Consider the following 20,836-nt stretch of genomic DNA (forward strand, 5'->3'; position numbering starts at 1 on the left):
TGGAAGTGGCTTACAGGTATTCCTTTATGTTCCAGTTCCTGAACTTAACAGAGTAAGAAAGATATCTAGTCATATGCATATTGCATTGATGTATCTGTGACCTAGTTAAGGGTTATGCGAACTTTTACAGGAGCAGCTTTCAATTCACCGAGTAATAGAAAGTTGTATTGGCCTCGCATGTTGATGAAGCAGATGAGATGAGAAGCTGAACTCACTTATGTTTATTCTTAAGTATTTTCTGTGGAATGAGAAGGCTATACTGCTCTCAGTTCTGTCTCTAACTCTGCTAAAAGTAATACTCTTTTCTCTCTCTCTCTCTCTCTCTCTCTCTCTATATATATATATATATATTTATATACATAATACAGATATATATATACACTTCATTTTTGCTCCATTGCTTCTACTGATTTAAGTTCATTTGCAAGGTCATTTTTATTAGAATTTTCATATTTTAATTACGTATGAATTTCTAGTGAATTTTCTAAAACTGTTTGTTCCAAACATAATCTTAGAAAACAGCAGGCCCTTCCCCTAGTGAGCCTGCTGCTAATGGTGGCAATGGAGCATCTAGCAGGGAAGATGGATGGGATCGTAGCTTGTGGGGAGCTGGGGGGGATTTGGACAATTATTATGCAAATGGTTTCAGAGAAATGAGGTTGTATGATAGTATAAAATTAAAATGTTCACACCCATGATTTGGTAAAAACTATCTTCTTTTTTTCTTATCTGTAGTGGAAGGCGGTAACACTACCATCACATAAAAATCCTCTTCTCATCTTGCTTGTCTTCTCTGCGGTGAAGCTTGATATGATTATTTTAAGTCAGTGGTTGGTGAAAAATCTTGTAAGTCACTCACTGCAGAGATTTTTCCTCCTTTATTTTCATGCAAATAGTGTTTACATATGGTCAATTGTTTGTTGTAAGTCTTGAAATAGTCCCGTCGTTCACAAGTTTTTTGGTCATCGAGATAGAGCATGGAGATCTCGGTACAGTCAAAAGCAAGTAATATTATTTGAAGATTGAATTACTATGTTTTGATAGTGATCATCTTTTCGGTGCAGGTCGAAATTCTTGCAACTCATGGTTTCCTGGGTTTTTTCAGTTCATTACGAGAATGATTTCTTCTGGGTACAGTTTTTATTCTAGTCTATATTTTGTGATGATTAGATAAAGAAATTAGTGACACAATACAAATTATATATACTTTTAAGAAATTCATACTAATATTAGAGTATTGGTGGCAACTGTGGGAGATGCCGATCATAGTAGTAGCAATGATACAATGGCGGTACCCGAGTCGGCAACAACGGTAGTAGAGAAAAGATAGATTATAACAGTAAAAACGAAAATATTTTAAATTAATTCCAATAACCATATACCAGTTGAAAGTAAACATGTCAACAACACTAGATAGAATGTGTATAATTTTTTTTTTTTTTTAATAGAAAATATTCATTATTTTGAAAACAATATAAGTAAGTAATTATATATATATATTTATAAAAATGTAAATTAAATTAGTTAATAGTGTGCTAAATGAGTTTGATTTTATATAATTTAAACGTCTCTAAATTCGAACTCAAAATGTGACTTCCTTATTAAATAAATTAAATTCACAGTCTAAAATTATTGAAACTGATGTTCCGGCTTAGTCAAAGAAAAATTAAAATTCAAAAGATTTACTTGGTGTTTTGTAATTAAGTCTTTTTAATTCGTTATAATTATTTTTAATTAATACATTTAAACTTAATTTAATTACTGCGTTCGTACCATCATAAAAATTAAATAAATTAACATAAATTGATCAGGCAAATTACTTCACAGAAACGGAAAAAAAAGAATATTTCAATTCGTACGGGAACAAGAGTGAACACATCAGCTGCCTCCACCAAGTCACACGTTGATGATACTCTTCATTGCCATGGTCAAACCTCTGTTTCTTGCCCAAAAAACTAAATAAATAAAGAACACTCAAAGTCTCTTCTAAATCTCTCTCGACTAATTCCTTTCATCCCACTCTTTCCAGGTACTTTGCTTTTCTCATTTCTTCCTGCAATCTATAAGACACTCTGCTTCCACCTTCATGTCAGCTTATTTTCTGATCTGTGTTTTTTTTTTTTTTTTTAATTTTTTTATTCGAACTTCTCTCTCGGTCCCTTTTGTTTGACATTTTCTCGGATTATTGTCTCCGCATTATGACCTTTCACCAGTATTCATCTCGTTATTTTTGGGGTAGAAGCTCAGATCTGTGCATGTCGTGTGAAGATGAATTCTTATTTCTGATGAAAATCATTTTTTTCACTTTTAATCTCATCTTGAATTGACTCAATGACGCTTGGTTACATCGTTGTTTGTGGGTTATGTTAATACGAGACTGACTTAATCAATGCTTCCCTGTGCTTGAAATGCAGATTTCTGTTTTGAGTTTCCGGAATTTTGTGATTTGACCGTGAATTTTCAGCGAGGGTGGTTCAGTGTTATCTGAAGAACTCTGTGTTGGAGCTGTACACTTTGGGGGTTTAAGGTGGTGGGAGTGTTCTTTTCATCTCTATTCGTTATTGTTTTATGGTAATGCTGTTATATAGAGTATAGATACAGTTGATCGTCTGCTATGACTGTAAGGACTTGAAATTCACTTTGGCTTATGTTATTGGGACTGAGAACATGATTGGGAGGAAAAACATGGGGCGGGTTTCGCCGCTACTTTTGGTGCTTCTGGCACTTGGATTTTCCTTTGCAACATATAATTTGTTGACCATGATAATGCACAACAAGGCATTCAATTCGGCAAGGTGGGCAGTAGATGATGCAGAATTATCTGACCAAATGGCTGGGGAGAGGACACTTGGGAACTCAAATTCAAAGTTTCATGTTGCTCTTACTGCTACTGATGCTCCTTATAGCCAGTGGCAGTGTAGGATTATGTACTATTGGTATAAGAAGGTAAGAGATATGCCCGGGTCAGAGATGGGAAAGTTTACACGAGTTCTACATTCAGGAAATCCTGACAATTTAATGGAGGAGATTCCAACCTTTGTTGTCGATCCGCTTCCTGAAGGTCTAGATCGGGTAAACATCCTCTTCCTTTACCTATTAAGTTTTTTGTTCCAGTTCTCACATGCGTGTTTCTCAATTTAAAGCTAGGTGGTGTTTTTATAAGACTTTAACCTCGTAAAAATGGCTATTGCGTTATTAGTTGTTGATGAGTTTTCTATTCATGTTAATCTGTTGTTGCTTTCAGTCTTGAGTTTATTTGTACGTTCATATATTGTATTAGACTTTTTTGGTAACGATTTCGGCCATACTCTGTAGAGCTTGTGTTGAAAAGTCTATTAAGGATCCAAAAAAAGCATCATTAAGGAACTGTTGTGTTTGTATAGAATATGATAGATGACTTGTACAAAGCGGTTTGTTTACTTGTTACTAGTTTGAATAGGAAGGACACAAGCAAAGAGCTTGGGGAAGCAAATGATACCATTTTCAGTAGGGGGAATTTTCCATGCTGAATTTGAAGTTAATAAGCTATAGTTTTGACTTTTGAAGGATTTGGGAAAAAAATGAGAAACATCGTTTCATTACATTTATTTGATTTCTGAAATGTGTTATCCACTTACAAGGAGTACGGTGAAACTGATCTGCACGCTTGGGCCACCTTAAATACTTTTGTAAACTAGTTCTCTGCTCACTTAAGCTGAATCACAACCCGCTAACAACTATTTATCCATATTCTTATATTGAATCTTTGTAATTGATAACAGACAGGTGTTGCTGTATAAAATCACTTCAGTTTTTGCTCATTTATACTGAAGTTTATTGTTTTCCAGAACCTTGACATTTATCATTCAGATTTTTTTTGTGTTATCAGGGCTATATTGTGTTAAACAGACCATGGGCTTTTGTGCAGTGGTTGGAAAAAGCAACCATTGAGGAAGAGTGAGTTCTTTCTACCAGATCTAACTTGTTTACACTCTTTCTGTCATGCAGTCTGAAACTTATTGCTAATGGCTGATGCAGATACATTCTAATGGCAGAGCCTGACCACATATTTGTAAACCCATTGCCTAACTTGGCACAGGGGAATCGTCCAGCAGGATTTCCATTTTTCTACATTAAACCAGCTGAACATGAGCAAATTATTAGGAAGTTTTATCCTGAGGAGAGGGGTCCTGTCACAGACATAGACCCTATTGGAAATTCTCCTGTAATTATAAAAAAGGTACTAATGTGTTCTTATGGTAGCATGCATAAACCAATCCAGTTGAAAATATAATCTCTATTAGAAAATGGAACCTAAGAGGTTTTTAGTTCTTTGTAACCTCCTCTCTTCTTGTCTTTGCAATGATTTTAGTGTTCACTCTTTGGCTGAGCTCTCATAATTGTTCTCTATTTCAGTCCATTCTGATGGACATTTCACCTACATGGTTGAATATTTCTTTAAGAATGAAAGATGACCCAGCAACTGACAAGGCATTTGGATGGGTGCTAGAAATGTAAGAAGGAATGGTTAATTACTTTGGTTTTGGCTAATTACTTTGGATTTTCAGCTGGCTGATGTGTGCTTTTAACTTTTCTAAAATGTCTGTTCAACTCAGGTATGCATATGCTGTAGCATCAGCATTACACGGGGTGCAGCATACACTTCGTAAAGACTTCATGTTACAGGTTTCCGCAATGATGGATCTTTTCTAACCTTTACAGTGAACTTCGTTTGCAAATTGATATATTCTATGCATCTTTTTCCATGTTTCAGCCACCATGGGATCTAGAAGTAGGGAAAAAGTTTATCATCCATTACACATATGGATGTGATTACAATTTAAAGGTAAAATGATCTTTCTCCTCTCTCTCTCTCTCTCTCTCTCTCTCTCTCTCTCTCTCTCTCTCTCTCTCTCTCTCTCTCTCTCTCTCTCTCTCTCTCTCATTTCAATGTTTATTTTATTTGTCAAGGTAAAGTTTCTCTTTTAATGATCTAATTTTATGTTATTAATTTGGTTTTTTATTATCCTGAAAAAAATATAGTTTATATGATATGATTTACTCAGAAGTGTGTTTCTTGAATAAGTTGTATTAACAGCTTTTATGTTCTTAAATTATGATAACACAGGCAGAATTGACATATGGGAAGATTGGAGAATGGCGTTTTGATAAGAGATCTTATCTTAGTGGACCTCCACCAAGAAACCTCTCTCTACCTCCACCAGGAGTTCCTGAAAGTGTGGTATGTCCATTGATTTGGCTTCATTTGTCCAGAGTCCATTATGAAAGCATTGATGGGAGTGAACTTGAAGTAACACTATGTTTTTTCGTTTGAGAAAGATGCTAACACTATGCTTGAAGTAAATAGTTTCACAAAAGAAATGTTAAATTCATTTGCAAATCAACATTCTCTTATTTCTAAATTGTTCCAAGGTAAAGAACTGATCTTGAACTGAATTTCATATGGAAGTGAGTAGCTTTATTTCAGCCCTGTGGAATTTCACAGAATTTGAAAATGAACTTCAGGGTTTGTCTCTAGTCAGTAAATAGGCTTTTGTTTCCACTATTGTCTCTGTCTTTCTGAATACAGAGGACTGATTCAATTGAATTCCGTAACATATTTTGAATTTCAATTATTTACAAATGAAATGAAATTTCATGTAATTCTTCATGCATTGAAAGGCTTGATTGCATTATTCTGGTCATCTTCCTCACTTGGGGATATTAAATTACTTGGTTTTCAGTCTAACATAGAAACAGTCTTTTTGGCATATTCATTGGTTCTGTATACCAGTTCAGTTCATGTCATCTCTAACATTTTAGTAGGAAATGTCTCTACAAGATTGAATTTCGCATAGAATCGTTTAACCTTTGTGGCCATGGATTTGATGTGCATATATAGGGTGCTGAGTTGGAAATTCTCTTGAAAGTCATATTACTTTTGAATGAGCTCTTCAAAGTTATATTTATTCTGCAACTGTGGATCCTATGATTTTGTATTGATTAGTGCGAGTTGTATATAGTATCCTAAGTTATTGTGGCTTGTCTCCTCTCAAGGCATATCAAAATCAGTTCAGAGTCTTGACTTCTCCCACTGGATTCATTGTTAGTATACTTGATTAAAGTACTTGAGTCATCTTCAACTACTTCATAACTTGTCAATGTGATGGGGACTGTGCGTGTAAATGAATGGGAAGATTATTAATGTCTTCATTACGTGTCATTCTTACTGTTACCGGTCTTTTCAATTTGTTATGGCTATGGTTGAGAAAGAAATTTAGTGGAGTCTTCTTTCAAGTTGGTAACTGCACTGAAATTGCTTATAGGTGAGACTTGTGACAATGGTGAACGAAGCGACAGCTAATATACCCAGGTGGGACACGCTGAACCATGGCTGAGATTGGAAGTAAGAATATTAGTCACAGATGCTTTTGTTAATTGGAATGCTGCTCCAGCAGCCTCATTCATGGAGTGTTACCAATAATTGTCACATGTAATCAAAGAGCGGTATAGATATAGAATCAAAGGTCTTCTTCACAGGTCAGATAAGAGATGCTTCGATTTTCATAACTTCATAAAGTATTGAGTTTCTCTAAATTTTTTTACATGTATATCTATCTCTTACATTTGGAGTATATAGTTAAAGATTTTCTGGTTCATATTTTGGACCTGTAAATCAAAATCCATTGTTGCCACGGCTTTTAAGTATTCTTTCTGATCAGGAAATAATTTTTGCCAAAAGCTTCCTTGTATTGTTGACCTACTTGAGTTGCCAAATGTAAGCATTTGACGCCGTTCGCCTTTGCTATATATGATTTTTTCCCTATCTGAGATCACAACTCAGGAAGTAAACAAATTTTCCCATATATGCTTTTGATGAAGTGATTGTTTGATATCTAAGAGCACACAACTCTTATATGAATAATTCTTTTATGCTATGCTTGGAAGTGTAAAACTCTTATATGAATATTCTTTTATGCTATGCTTGATTTTGGGTCAAGTAAAAAGATGAAATGTTTTAGTAACCAATGCTTACAAGTAATATTGTGATGATGAGTTTGAGTAACATTCATCTTAATCGGTATTGCAATATGTCCAAAGGAAGTCCAAACCTTTTGAAGTTTTAAAATCAACCATATGACTATTATATTTGCTTAATCAATATAGCCCTGCAGCTTAATATGTTTACGTCATAATAATTTTCATTCAACTTTCTATTTCTTTCTTTGATTTTCATTCAACTTTCTATTTCTTTCTTTGATTTCCATCGAAACCTTACTAGTTGCAACATATACACCTCGTATGTCTCTAAAACATGCACCAATTAACTAATCCATTAGGTATCTTCCTTCTCATGGATGGATAGTTGTAGTTTTCGAGGGTCTTGTAGTCAGAGAAGGTCTCATTTGAACAATCTGTTCTCCGTCAACTCCCATTCTCTGAGCATAAAGTGCAGCATCAAAGAAGCGTTTCACTGCATCTTTCATGTAAGCTTTCCCTTCCCTGACAGTCATATCCTTCCCCAAGTTTGCCGCATAAGTCGTCAGGATATTTTCTCCTTTCATTACCGCTGCCAGCTGCAGTAGCTCCTGCTGAAATTCTGTGAGCTTGGCATCTTCATTGGCCTCTGTCTTCCTGATCCTTACAGGCTCTGGAAGTTGCACTGTTCATTATAAACATATCCAAGTTAACTCAGCGATGAAAGAAACCCTGTATATAGATTTTCTGGAAAATGAAATTTTAGACAGATCTTTCCTGATAAATGAATTAAGTTTAAGGGAAGCGACCTGGACAATCAGTTCTGGGTTCAGTCCTGGTTTGCACAATGCCTTCGAATGTGCCAGCCCATTCATCTCTCTTTGTGAGGAAGGTTGGCAGGTTGTAGAGCTTTTTCACTGTTGCCGGAATTGATGAGTGCTCATATTCCGATGTTGGAAATGGCGACCCATTAGTTCCATGGACAACTGCAACATTACAACACACTGTGAGGTTCTGTTTGTGGATTTTACAATAAAAGGGAAGGAATCATATGGTAAATACATGCATTATATTCAAAGAAGTTTTTCCTGGAAGAAAGAAAGAAGACCAACTGTAGTTCAGAACTTCAAAGATATTGACTTAGTGACCATCATTTTTGTCAGAAAGGGGAAAGTAGAAGAGATCCCTTTTCTTTGTCCATAACAGAAATCTAAACTTTATCAAATTAAGTGAATAAAAAGTGCAGGTTAATTTTTGAAAAAGAGAAAAAGTTCCCACATTTCAATTCTAGTATTTTGTGACTTGTGTTAAGGGAAGTTGGAAAGAAAGTTTTTTTTTTTTTTTGTCCTATCTCTTTATTTCTGTTTCAACTTTTTGATAGACTCCCCAGAACTCACTTTTCTGGTTATCTTGTAACCATTCATAAGACACCAGGTAAGCTGAACTTTTAATGGCACATGATGACCCTTTGGAAGGACAGTGAGCCATGTAAATTACCATATCCCCAACCAGACTCTTTTAATTTTCTCAAATGTCGGTTGAGAAAAATAATAACTCAAGAGGCATATTGCCACCTCTTGCTGACTTCCTTGTCCATTAAAGTAAGTACCATTGGCTTCCTTTCCTTTCCTTTTGAAAATCGAGAAACCAGACAAAATTTTGTGGAGGGGAGGTGGGGTTTTTGTCGGTCTTGTCTTCTTCTCCTTCACCCTTTTGGGTAGAGGAAGAGATGACTTCTCCATCCTTGCCATTAATGAATCTATTAATTTCCAAATAAATGAAATGGCAACCATATTTCAATCAATCTAAAACCCAAGTTGGAATAAACTAGAAAGAATTTTGTTCTGAAAATTAAACTTAATTTAATTAAAAAATCCATGAAAAACTCTTAGCAGATTATCACAGATCTCAAAATTTAAACTAAGATAAATAAATAAATTTTATAAAAATTCTTAATTTGACAAAAAAAAAAATAGATATTTTTTAAAATGTAAATCAATTATCAAAAAAATTGTATTGCTATCTTCTTTCAGTAGTGTTTCATGTTGATCCAGAATGCACATGCAATAGCATATGCATACTTCAATGGAGATGGTGGAGCTGATTCAATAAGTTTAATTTAAAAAAATTTAAATTAATTTAGTTACTTACCTGTTCCTTTCTCAATCCAAGGGGAAACCGCGATGGTAGGAACCCTAACCCCCAATCGATCAAACTTGAACAGGAACGGTTCCGGTCCGACAATTCCATCCGGGCTGGGAACCTCATGGACCGGTGTCGGCACGTGATCGTAGAATCCGCCGTGCTCGTCGTACGTGATAATGAACAACGTCTGGTTCCATTGCGGACTCGCTCTCAGCGTCTCGTACACCTCCTTCACGAACATCTGTCCCTGGTACACATCGTGCGACGGGTGATCGTCGTTCGCCGGCTCCTGTTTGGAGTCCGTGTACCGCTGCTCCACCACAACATAGCCCGGCAGCTTCCCCTGTTCCGCGTGCTTCTTAAACGTACTATAGAAATGGAATTTGTTGAAGTACTTGAGCTTCCTTAGGTTCCTGTAAAACAGAGTCGCCGGAATATTCTGCCAGTATATTCCGAAGGAGATTCCGGCATCGTAGAGGTTATCGAAGATCGTTCTCTGAGGATATCCCTTGGCCAGCAGTGCGGGAATGTTGCTCGTCGCTCCGGCGGATGTTCCCGAGTGTACAAAGAGACGATTCGGTTGGGTGGACGACGGCACAGAAGCAAACCATCTAGAAATGCATGGCAGTAATTATTTTATTACTCGGAAAATAATAGAAACTCACACGTAAAAAAAAAATTAACATTTTACTTGAGTAAAATTATTATTATTATTTTTTTAATTTTTCATGTGAATTTCACTATTAAAGATATTTTTTGGGAAATAATATAAAATAATAAATCACATAGTTAATAATGAAAATTAAAAAAAAAAAGTATATAGATATTTTATAGTCTTTTCAATTGACAGACACACAATGTCTTATATATATATATATAAATGGAAAAAAATAATTGGATTCAATTATTAGAAAAATATCCAACAAAAAGATGTACAATGACTATCTTGATATTAACAGAAAAATATATTTTTAGAGCTATATATTTATAAAAAAAAAAATGATTTAATTAATAAAGAAAATTATATATTTATATTTATAATTAAATGAAAATAAAATTATTTTATATGAGAAAAATAAAAAATAAAAGAACGAAGAAGAAGAAGAAGAAGAAGAAGGGAGTACCTATCAAAGACAGCGAATTCAGAGACAAGAGTCTGATAGACAGGGACCATTTGAGGATGGAAGCCATTCATGACGTCCTCCGACATGTTAAACGAAGGGTCCATTGAGTAAGCCTGTTGGGCGAACCCGTTCATGGGCGGAGGATCAGCAGAGGTGTCGTTGGATCCGAATATCTGCTCTCTGATTGCCTGGAACGAGTGACCCGGATCCGGGTCTACATAGTGTGACTGGTCCTTGAAGAAGAACTTTCGGGAGGAAGGATCCCCTGCCGACAACGTGTTGAATTCGGAGCCATCGACGCCGTTGATTTCCGGGTTTAGCTTTTTCATCCACCCCAACATGTGATCGAACGACCGGTTTTCCATCACCAGAACCACCACGGTTTTGATCGGACTTGCATTGGCTCCGTCGTAGTGGTGGAGGAGAACCAGGAGGAGGAAGAAAATGGTGGCGGTGAGCTGCTGGTGACGACGCATTGGTTTGTGCCGGGGGGGGGTTTTGCTCGTGTGCTCTTCTGCTGCGTTTTCTTGCTCTTTTAGAGCATGTATATATATGGATATATATAAAAAGATATCTGCGTGTTATATGTGTATATACATGTATGTGATATATATATATATATATATATATATAGAGGCATACACCATTACTTGCAAAACCGGGTGCGACTCGTCTTTTTCTGCCACTTACATTTATGGACCACCCATAACTTTTTCTGTATCCTTTAAATATATTTTTCGACAATTAATTATAATTTATTTCTATTAAAAATACATAATAAATTATATATTATGAATTTTTATATAATTTTTAATTTAACTCAATTATTTAACAATGTCTCCGGTGATAATTAAATGAATGTATGATTAGTGGCAAAGTCAGTTTCTGTTGACTGGGAGACCCATTTCTTCATTTCTTCATTTCACACCCTCAGCTTGCTCGCTAATTCAATATATATATACACACACACATACATACATATACATACATATGTATAACCAGTTTAAAAAAATAAAATAAAAGATATATAATTAAAATCATTAAGGAGAAGTGAGTTGTTGCTCAATTTTATCAGTTACAAACTAAACTATCAATTGCAATCAAACCATTACAGCAAATTTAATTAATTAAAAATCAACTTAAATTAATTTTTACAAACCATTTAGAAGGCTTTTGATATGCACTCCCCCGCTTTTTCTTTTGACCTAATTATCTCTTTAGTTTGGAAAATAAAATCATTACTATGGGAAATAGCTTTGCTTATACTGTTGGTGTTATACGTAATTGTAGCCATATATTTTGGCTAGTGACGCCAAGTTAGTGTGTGGTTGGTTGTGTACACGCGTAGTCGAAGTTGCCAATCAATTATTGGATTAGCAAGTGGGTTCGTTATAAATTTATATTACCCTTTTTTTTTTTTTTTTTTTTGAGTGAAGTTACAAATATATATATATATATATATATACACACACGCATACGTATAGGGGTGTGAATGTGCGTGCGTATATAATTACGGATAATTCTATATGTATGGATGAATGAATGCTTGTAAATGAAGAAAGGAGAGGAGAAGAAGGAAAAGAAAGAAAACAATGATTGGAGATGATCTTCTGATAACAAAGTTGTGATGCAATCGGGTAGAATATTCCATTAGGATCCTAATTTTTCTCCATTTAATCCCAAATCTGAATGGATTAGAAAAGAAATAAATAATTTAAGATTTGAAGAGACAACTGAGGGATCCCTTTCTTTTACAAAACTGGAATTTTTCTTTCTTAATCTGAAAATCACTTGCTGAGATTATGACTTTAAACGTCGACAGAACGAAACGGTGACGTTTATCGAGTAATTTAGTAAGTACTTAAAGAATTTTTATCGGTAAAACTACGACATCAATAACCAATGTTATTAAATCCAGACCAGAGTAGGAATTCACCCATCAGAATAAATTGACATCCCAACTCTTGAATGTTGCTGTGAAATTCTTTTCCCTTTATTATACAAATCAACATTCAGAGCCAAAAGATCAGGGTACCTCGAAAACCATCTACTCTATCGATCGAGACCCGTAAAAGAATCCAAACCCTAAATCCGTGGTCCTTGACGCAAGATAGAACACCACAATATGTAAGCTTCATTTATTTGGATTATCCTTCCGCAATCAATTCCTTTTTTGTAACATACCAGAAACACAATGAGAATAAACCTGTCCAACTAAATCAGAAATAACAATATACCCAACCCAGATAGATAATTGCAATGGTGTAATTATCCAAAAGATGACATTTCCAATAGAAAAACTGTATTTCCAAATTATTTCATGACACTTTGTCTAAGGTTTTTAAGTCTATCCAGACTTACAACACTTGGAAATACGATTAGTTTTCATGTCCAATAACATCACCCAACATACTGAATAAGAAAAGATTAACATAACCAGCCTTTAGACCCAGACAACAAAACCATACACAAACTTGTGACTCCGAAATGACACTAGAACCCACCATTTCTATATAATAATCAGGTAAACCGGACAACGCCTATCAACCTTCCTCCCGAGCCCTGAAGCTGTGGCAGAGAACTGGCTGAGAACACCAAATATTTTTTTTATCAGCTCCTAACTGATACCAGGTAACAGCAATTCCAACAGCTAGATTATGTGAAGTTTTTTTTTTAAGTAGCACAGCGAGTACACCACCCTTTATTCCACCAATTCCTCGAGACATAAGCCTCAAAGACCAACTGATGATCTTATTAACAACTTCTATCTCCATTCAAGTAAGCAGATAAGGCATTACTCCCTCACAAATTTCACTTCAGACATTGTGGCAACATCCTTTCCACTGGCAGGCCACCTCAGCAAAATCTATATAAGATGAGACCCAACATAAGTACTGTTCACTACAAATGCATCTAACAGTTAAATAAACAATAAAAAAACATGAAATGCATGTAACTGAAGCAATATAGGACCCCTGATAAAATATTTTTCATATCACCTTGTCATCTATATAATTTCATAAATTTGTCATCTACAGCCTTGAGATAGCATCCCTTTCACACATAAGATTCACAATGAAAGAAGAAATATCAGCTACAATAATATCAACCAATTTCAACTAGGAGATACAGACAAACTGATGTAGCACAGCATGTTATAGTTTAGGGAGATAAGAAAAACAGAGAAAATAAAAGATAAATCTAGTCCACAATCACAAAGATCAGCAACAACCACAATGATAAGATTTTCATAATCACAATCACAAGATTGTTGGACACTCAAATTGATGAGAGAAAATCAATAATTTTATTTATAAGCAGCCTAATTAGTAATGATAAAACAAAAAAGTATTTATAGGGCGTCTAAAATAGGCCTAATATGACCATTATTCTTATATACCAAAACAATAACAATATAAGACTCTTGCCAAAACAATAAAATAATAAAACAAAACAACCCTATACTAATAAGTTTTATAACACTTACTTTAGGAAGACATCCCAATTCCAATTAAAATATTTTCTCACAAAAAGACGAACTGATCCTACATCAACCCTACAAATCAAAATAGCCAAAGAAATTACCACAATATTAAGAACGTCCATCACTGTATAAACCTCAATCTGACCATCAATGATCAGTCAATTGATCCAACAATCACACAAGCACCAAGGAAAACAAACTGATTAGATTAATACTTTGCAGCATAGTTGTTCTATGACTACAGAGATCACTGCCTTTTGTTGGTAAAGGGAAAGGCTGAAGGATAAATATAAAAATAATACATATATATATAAATTGACATGTGAATGAATGCAGACACAGATGCATGGGCAAATATATATACTAATACACACAAGAAAGAGAGTCGAAAGATACTCGTTCAGTAGCAAGTGCCTGCAGGAAGCCAGTGCCACCCATGCTCCAACAAAGACTCAACAAAGAATAAGGCTTCATAGTTGGAGTTTGAATTAGGTAGCAAAAGGATCAGTACATTCACCAGATCATTCTCAAGAACCTAAATGAACAGAAAAGGCTAATTTCAGACTTTTTCCAAGGAAAGAAATCAGAACCATTAAAATTTCATAGACCCAAATAATTATCATACCTTCCATTCTTTCACTGACCTCACACGAAATACCGACCAGTCCAAATAGACTGTCCCTGATATTGCTCTGGCATTGTCGCAAACTGCTGGTTTTCATTGATGAGTTGCTTTTGCTTTTGCTGCAGCTGCTGCTGCTCACGCTGTAGTTTTAGATGCTCAAGATTCTGATAATCCTGCCATCCTTTCTGCATTTCTGCTTGAAGCTGCATGGGTGGAACTTGTTTCCCAGGAAAGGGAAAGTTGACTGTCCCATTTAAGCCATTGTTATTACCAACAAACTGAGGATTGGCAATATATGGATAACCGAGGGAAGTAGTGAACCCAGAGCCCTTCATTGATGAGGGCTGATACCCATCCAACCAACTATAATCATCCATAAGTGGATTATCACTCATCAGATCTGAACCAGAAATAGGCTCAGTAACTTGTTTTGGCGGAACAGGGTTGAAACCAGGAGGAGGACCAAGGTGTCTACCGGGTCGACTAACTGGACTTTTTCGGGAGCCTGTTGACAATGCTGATGAATTCTTTACAGCCAAGTTCTCTGCAATAACTCCCAAAGAGGCAACTGCATCAATTTTAGATGGTATCACAGCTTCAGGAACTCTTGAATGACCATATAACAAGCCACTAGTATTAGTACTGAAGGATTGGTGGGTGGAGATTGAGCGTGCAGGAAGATGGGAAATGCCCATGTTTCCTGGCATCTCGTGCTTAGCTACATGTCCATTCTCCATGAGCTTTAGACCTGTCAAACTAGTTGAAAGAGAAATTTCTTCTTCCGGTAACCATTTTAAAGGATGTGGTGATTTAACTGGATGCAAATTCTGGGGAAGAACATTGCCAACTGATAAAGGTATTTGCGTAGTTGCATGACTTACATCCAAAGAAACCTGTGGGTGCTGATGGAGATTTTCAAGAGGAGCTGGCAGAGAGCTACTATAACATTGTGGATCGCCTGCAGAAATACTATGGTCAAGCTTCTTCAAGCTGTCATAAGGTGCATGTTTTGGACTAAATGCTTCGTTTCTCTTCTCAGTCACTATTGGCTTAAAAACAATCACCTCGTCCTCATCTTCCCCATCCAAGTAAGGCAGTAGATTTTGTTGTACAAGTCCCAAATTCATGGTCTTCTTGGTCTGGGTCTCCTGCATTGTGCCATTTGCTTCTAATCGACTCGAATGGGCATTAACCTCGATGTCCTCCAGAGACTCAACACCAACTACGAATTTCTTTAACCTCGAATCAAAACACACAGTTTTACAATCAATCTTTATCACATTGGCTAAAGCTTTCCCTGCTGCGAGAATCCTTTTGATACGAGCCTTCTTTTCCTTGTTTCCATCATTGCCAAAGGAATGCTTCCTTGAGAAATCCAATATGGTCTGCGCAGGAAGGAGCGGCAAAAACCCTCTTAATTCAAAGTCTTCTGATAATGCAAGACGATTTTCTGTTTCCCCCTCTTCATACCTGCTCATGTGGAAAAAGCAACTCTCATCTTCATCATCTTCAACAAATCCATGTCCAGTTGATAAAATCTTGTTCAAGAAAGCTATGCAATAATTCCAAAAACTTGATCTAACAGCAGCTTGTTTCTCATCAGCATCACTGCCTGCTACAACATCTGGACAACAAGCCAACCATTCGACAAAAACTAGAATTCCAGGTAGCAGATAACTTGAAGAAGGATCATGCAGCTGAACACATCTGTTTATTATATGCCCCATCAACTCAAAAATTGCAGTGAATGCATTCTGAAGAAGAACGGCACGCTGCACAATTTCTGCATATGTCTGACCTTCAGTCTCCCTTTTTGAATTATGAACTGTAAATATAAGTATGGACACAAGCCTAACAATTGCAACTGAACTCTCAACAGTATCAGCACCAAAATTCAGCTCTTCCTCTGGCCCTGAAGAAAGAAACTCACTCAAGCCACTGCTAACTGAAGTAAGAACTTCAGAAAATGTCTCTAGGCTGAAAAAGAAATTTTATGTTAGTTGCGTCACACGATGTCATCCATATGATCTAACAAATTTAGTTCATAAAATCAATAAGATACCTTGTACGTGTAAAAAGAATGCCATTTAGTCTGACAAATCTAATGCAAAACGTTTTGTACATCTCAGGTGCATTAGATGCTGTTTCCTTCTCAAGACCAGTTTCCTTGTTGGCATCTTTTGATACAAGTTTTACTTCCCCTTTCCCCCTTCCTTTACTAGTGAATCTCACAGGTGACTCCTTAATTATAGAAGCCTTACTTTCCCCAGGCAGCTGAGAGTAACTCTGACGGTTCTGCGGGGGAAAAAAAAAAAGCAAAAGATTAACCGAACATGTTCTCAAAGCTAGAAGAAAATGACTCCTGTAGTATAATAAACACTAATATTGGACATAGACAACCAGGCACTCATAGATTTTTTGTTTCCAAATAGCTCAATTCACTTCAATTATATGCTCATTATTCTGAGGAAAAGGCAGTCATTATATACTCATAATTACTTCTAGAATACACCTGGATGAAGCTAAAAGATGTCAGTTATTTGAATGGAGTAACAAAAGATAGATATATTAACAGACATGCTCTCTCCACATGACTACTGCCTTAAACTTGTTTTTCTTTTTTCTTTTTTTAATGAAAAGAGAAAACTTGTAATTAAAAGCAGTTACATCTGCCAATCTCTAGTAAACATGAAAAAAATTACTCTTGGGTGTCATGAAGAGCAAAACAAGTCTAATAAAAAGCCCAAAAAAAAAAAAACAACAAATTAGTAGCACAGCCAGTAGAACATAAGAAAAAGTAAATTTCAGCATAAGCCATGCAGGTAAGGGAAGGTAATCAGAGAAACGGAACCTTTTCAAATGCGACAATTAGATTATCGCGAGCAGTTGAGAATGGGCTCTCCACTGCCAAACTTCGAAAGTAGCGATAGACAGCCACCAGTTCATCCCCCGAATATGAAGCCAGTATTGCAAGCTGAAACAAGAAAATCTCTTCAAACCGAAGGCAAAACATGCAAATGTACATAATGATGGGATTTGAATGTCACTAAGGGAGGGTGAGAAAAAGGACAAGAACAACAAACCTGGTGATGAGGGTTGCCACTTGATGGCCAAAGTGAGGCTGCTTGCAAATAGTAGCTTGAGGCTGCAGCATATTCACGGGTTTTGGAATCCCCCTCCCCGTATAATCCTTTATACCGTGCTAGATCACCCAAGTATATCAAGCAGCGATGACAAGATACCAAACCTTTCTTCACCTCAGTGGATTTCTTCCCATCTTTGTCCATGACAATTTGAGTCTCTGAGTCCTCAGAAAAATAGCCCAGAGGAAGGCCATACTTCGCCCTGATTTTCAGAATCAGATCATGATAAAATCCAGTAGCTTCCGAGAGGAAGGTTTTAAACTGCATTCGTATTTTAGTAACTTGCTCAGGTCGTGCAGGGCCTTTCGCACTCTGAGTTGCAGTTGAGCCAGTGGAAGATAAAGCAGCACTATAGTGTGTTCGAAATTCCTCAATTCGCTTGTAATGCAACTGCCACAAAGCATATTCAATGTTGTGCTGCTCAGAAAAAGCATGATCTTCAAGAATTATTGCTTCATAATTCTCACGTATTTGTTGCCAGGCACTAGGATCTGATGGAATGCGTGCCTGGGCCGACTTCCGACGCTTATTTTCCAACTCAATAGCCTATATAAAGGTCAAGTGTCAAAAAGGGCATGGGAAAATTATCTTAAACTTAGTTCTAAGAAAGCATTTTCAACCAAATGATGTTTGTCTTTATCACTTCAGATACGATAATCTCCAAATAACAGAAAAAGGAGATAAAAGCATTTTCAACCAAACGATGTTTGTCTTTATCACTTCAGATACGAGAATCTCCAAATAACAGAAAAAGGAGATAAAAGCATTTTCAACCAAACGATGTTTGTCTTATATCACTTCAGATACGAGAATCTCCAAATAACAGAAAAAGGAGATACCTTCTTATAGAGACGTTGCACGCGCTCCTGTAAAGAAGGAGCAGACATCTTATCCATCTGCACAATCATCATCCATCCAATATATTGGACAAGCTTCAAGTTTCATCAATCTTCCCAAAAAAGTGGCACTAAATTATTATCAGAAAACAAATAAGAAACACAGAAATCTGCAAGACAATAGCAAAGGAGTCCACTAAGTACTCCAAACTGAACAAGTTCTAAGCCACTCCTAATCTGTCAAAAACTACCATCAAAATGAGATGTAACTGCTCATTAGTTTAAGGATGCCCAAGATTATCCAAGTAAAAATATATAGAAAGCTAATTAAACTCACACTTGCGCTAATTAAACTCACACTTGCACATTTTAATCAATACCACTTGCACAAGGTCACCTTTATTTTAAGAGAAACCTTACAATATATTTTACAAGCCAAATGTTACCTACCTGAGAAATGTCAGTTCTTCCCACTCAAAACCATAATCTTGTTATGGCATAACCATGCTAAGTTTTATAGTGATCACTTAATAAATTTTTTCTGCAACATGATTCCTCGAATTAAAGAACCATCACCCCATAATGCATGCTTCAAATACAAACGGAAAACCTTTTTCAGAACTTACGTATCCCATCGTCATTACAGCATAAGCACAAACCACCACAAGAAAAGACACGGAAACAACATTTAACAAAATTAAAAATAAAAATAAAAACAAATTTTGTAAATTTCAGACAAAAGATATGCATTTATTACTTATTTATACGGGTTTGATGCTAAATCTAACAATCCAATAAAATCAGAAAGCTTATAGAATTAACAGAACTGTAATATGACATTTTGGACAAGCAGAAACCAGAAGAACATACTGAAAAATACCTTAACAATTTATAAAAGGTAAATACTTTTATCATGAAAAAATTGGAAACAAACACACGAAACAAAAAGCACCTCCGAATCCAGCCGATCATACAAAAACCCTCTTGCTACTATCAGAAAAAAGCACTAATCTTATCTTTTTTTCCCCCGACAGCGGCAATCCGATAAAACGCGTATTCAGCTCAACTTGGTTTCGTCAAAACCCAAATAAAACATTCTTTAATTCCTTCTAACATCATTCTTGCCAATTAACCAAAAACTAACAAGGCAACAAAATTCGGGAAAATTAAACATGATGAAATTTAAATAAATAAAAAAAATCACATATACAGTTATTTATAGTTTAAAAGAACTGAAGGACAAACACGAAATAAAAATAATAGATTCGATCATTAGATCAACCAAACCAAAACAGCCCCAGCCAATTTTTAACAACGAAAAGAAAAGGACCGAAAAATTAACGAAGGCCGGCAGACTTGTGGAACAATAAGCAAAGATCAAGAATCAAAGGAATTTGAAGGAGACTCACCTGTCTAAGCAGATCTACAAAGGAATCGTCGGATCAGATCATCGGAGAAACAAAGAATGGAAAGAGTAGGAAAATTAGGGTTTGTTTGGTAGGGGTGAGAGAAGGAAATATAAAGAGAGAAGGAGAGGAGTTTTATTCCGATATGAGATAGGCTTGCGAAAGTTCAACGTGTTTTCTCCTTTCTCCTTTTCTTTTGGTTTTTGGTTTCAGGCGGCGACTCTGGAATGAAGTGACGCCGTTTTGTATTCCAACCTCCAATTACCTTTTTTCTCTAATTTTCCGTGCCCTAATTCACGCGTTTTGGGTGATGTAGACACCACGCTCTTCCCGTCCAGGGCTTGAGCCAGTGGCTCATCTTAGCCGAGTGTTTATCTCTATTTAGGAAACTTGAGAATCCATCTCTCCACACAAAAAAGGAAACTTGAGAATCCGTCTTCTTGTAACAACTGGCAAACAATCCTCCTACTTTACAGTTTTATAAAAAGTAAATAACTAATATATAATTTAAAATGTTATAAATATACGTATGCAATATTACTGTTAAAAAATTTGATTATTTATTAATAAAATTTGAATAGGAATTTTTATAAAATTATTGATAATAATAAATTTTCGAGTAAATTTCGCACAAATTTTGAATTTATTTAAAATATAACCATAAAATTTTGAGAACGTAATCTCAATAAAAGATAAAACATATATGGAATGTGCATATTTCATTATTTATAAGAGTAGTACTTAGCTGCTACAAATAAATTAAAAATTATATGATGTTCTTTTTTCTTCTTATTTTCTTGCTATAAAATAAAAATTCTAAATGATATCTTATAATTAATCAATCTACAACTATTTTTGTAAATTATATTTTTCAATCAAATATATAAAATTTATCTTCTTTAATATTTTTACATAAGTTGTCTCGGTATTCATCTCCGTTAATTTTGTATAAAATTTAGGGAATAAATTTTGAATTTCATTTGTATGTTTTAAAAGTAACTTTATAATCAAACGAATAAAATAAAATATATTTTTTAAGAAAATCGTGATAGATTTCAACATAAAAATTTATATTTAAGATCTTAAATATAAAAATTTGAACATTTTTTTGATTAA

At 35.4% G+C, this 20,836-nt stretch overlaps 3 protein-coding genes across 12 annotated transcripts; 1 reads left to right on the forward strand and 2 right to left on the reverse strand.

Annotated features, from left to right (window-relative positions):
• Window positions 1–773: 773 nt before the first annotated feature.
• Window positions 774–6,810, forward strand: LOC110807925 (hydroxyproline O-arabinosyltransferase NOD3-like). Of its 3 annotated transcripts, XM_022033230.2 has the most exons (10): window positions 774–846; window positions 1,065–1,131; window positions 2,415–3,072; window positions 3,869–3,936; window positions 4,018–4,219; window positions 4,396–4,493; window positions 4,596–4,665; window positions 4,754–4,825; window positions 5,108–5,221; window positions 6,306–6,810. In XM_022033230.2, exons 3-10 carry the CDS (start codon window positions 2,668–2,670, stop codon window positions 6,375–6,377), a joined length of 1,101 nt encoding a protein of 366 aa, XP_021888922.1. In that variant the 5' UTR covers window positions 774–846; window positions 1,065–1,131; window positions 2,415–2,667; the 3' UTR covers window positions 6,378–6,810. The 3 variants fall into 3 exon arrangements, with proteins under 3 accessions (XP_021888922.1, XP_021888921.1, XP_021888923.1); XM_022033229.2 differs by lacking the exons at window positions 774–846; window positions 1,065–1,131 and adding an exon at window positions 1,886–2,029; XM_022033231.2 differs by lacking the exons at window positions 774–846; window positions 1,065–1,131 and having other exon boundaries at window positions 2,071–3,072.
• Window positions 6,811–7,163: 353 nt separating this feature from the next.
• Window positions 7,164–10,828, reverse strand: NPC2 (non-specific phospholipase C2). Its single transcript, XM_022033276.2, has 4 exons — window positions 10,227–10,828; window positions 9,109–9,713; window positions 7,767–7,943; window positions 7,164–7,642 (listed from the first exon to the last, which is right to left on the reverse strand). Exons 1-4 carry the CDS (start codon window positions 10,700–10,702, stop codon window positions 7,332–7,334), a joined length of 1,569 nt encoding a protein of 522 aa, XP_021888968.1. The 5' UTR covers window positions 10,703–10,828; the 3' UTR covers window positions 7,164–7,331.
• A 1,666-nt stretch (window positions 10,829–12,494) lies between these two features.
• On the reverse strand, window positions 12,495–19,951 carry SMG7 (Telomerase activating protein Est1). Of its 8 annotated transcripts, XM_088215057.1 has the most exons (10): window positions 19,724–19,950; window positions 18,318–18,445; window positions 17,419–18,024; window positions 17,187–17,309; window positions 16,398–16,630; window positions 14,336–16,312; window positions 14,107–14,245; window positions 13,714–13,782; window positions 13,226–13,280; window positions 12,495–13,092 (listed from the first exon to the last, which is right to left on the reverse strand). In XM_088215057.1, exons 2-6 carry the CDS (start codon window positions 18,387–18,389, stop codon window positions 14,356–14,358), a joined length of 2,991 nt encoding a protein of 996 aa, XP_088071183.1. In that variant the 5' UTR covers window positions 18,390–18,445; window positions 19,724–19,950; the 3' UTR covers window positions 12,495–13,092; window positions 13,226–13,280; window positions 13,714–13,782; window positions 14,107–14,245; window positions 14,336–14,355. The 8 variants fall into 8 exon arrangements, with proteins under 8 accessions (XP_088071183.1, XP_021888975.1, XP_021888977.1 ...); XM_022033283.2 differs by lacking the exon at window positions 13,714–13,782; XM_022033285.2 differs by lacking the exons at window positions 13,226–13,280; window positions 13,714–13,782 and adding an exon at window positions 18,765–18,903 and having other exon boundaries at window positions 18,318–18,427.
• Between the last annotated feature and the right edge of the window lie 885 nt (window positions 19,952–20,836).

This window comes from Carica papaya, chromosome 3, assembly GCF_054855325.1.
Source record: "Carica papaya isolate Zhongbai chromosome 3, ASM5485532v1, whole genome shotgun sequence".
Classification (NCBI taxonomy): domain Eukaryota; kingdom Viridiplantae; phylum Streptophyta; class Magnoliopsida; order Brassicales; family Caricaceae; genus Carica; species Carica papaya.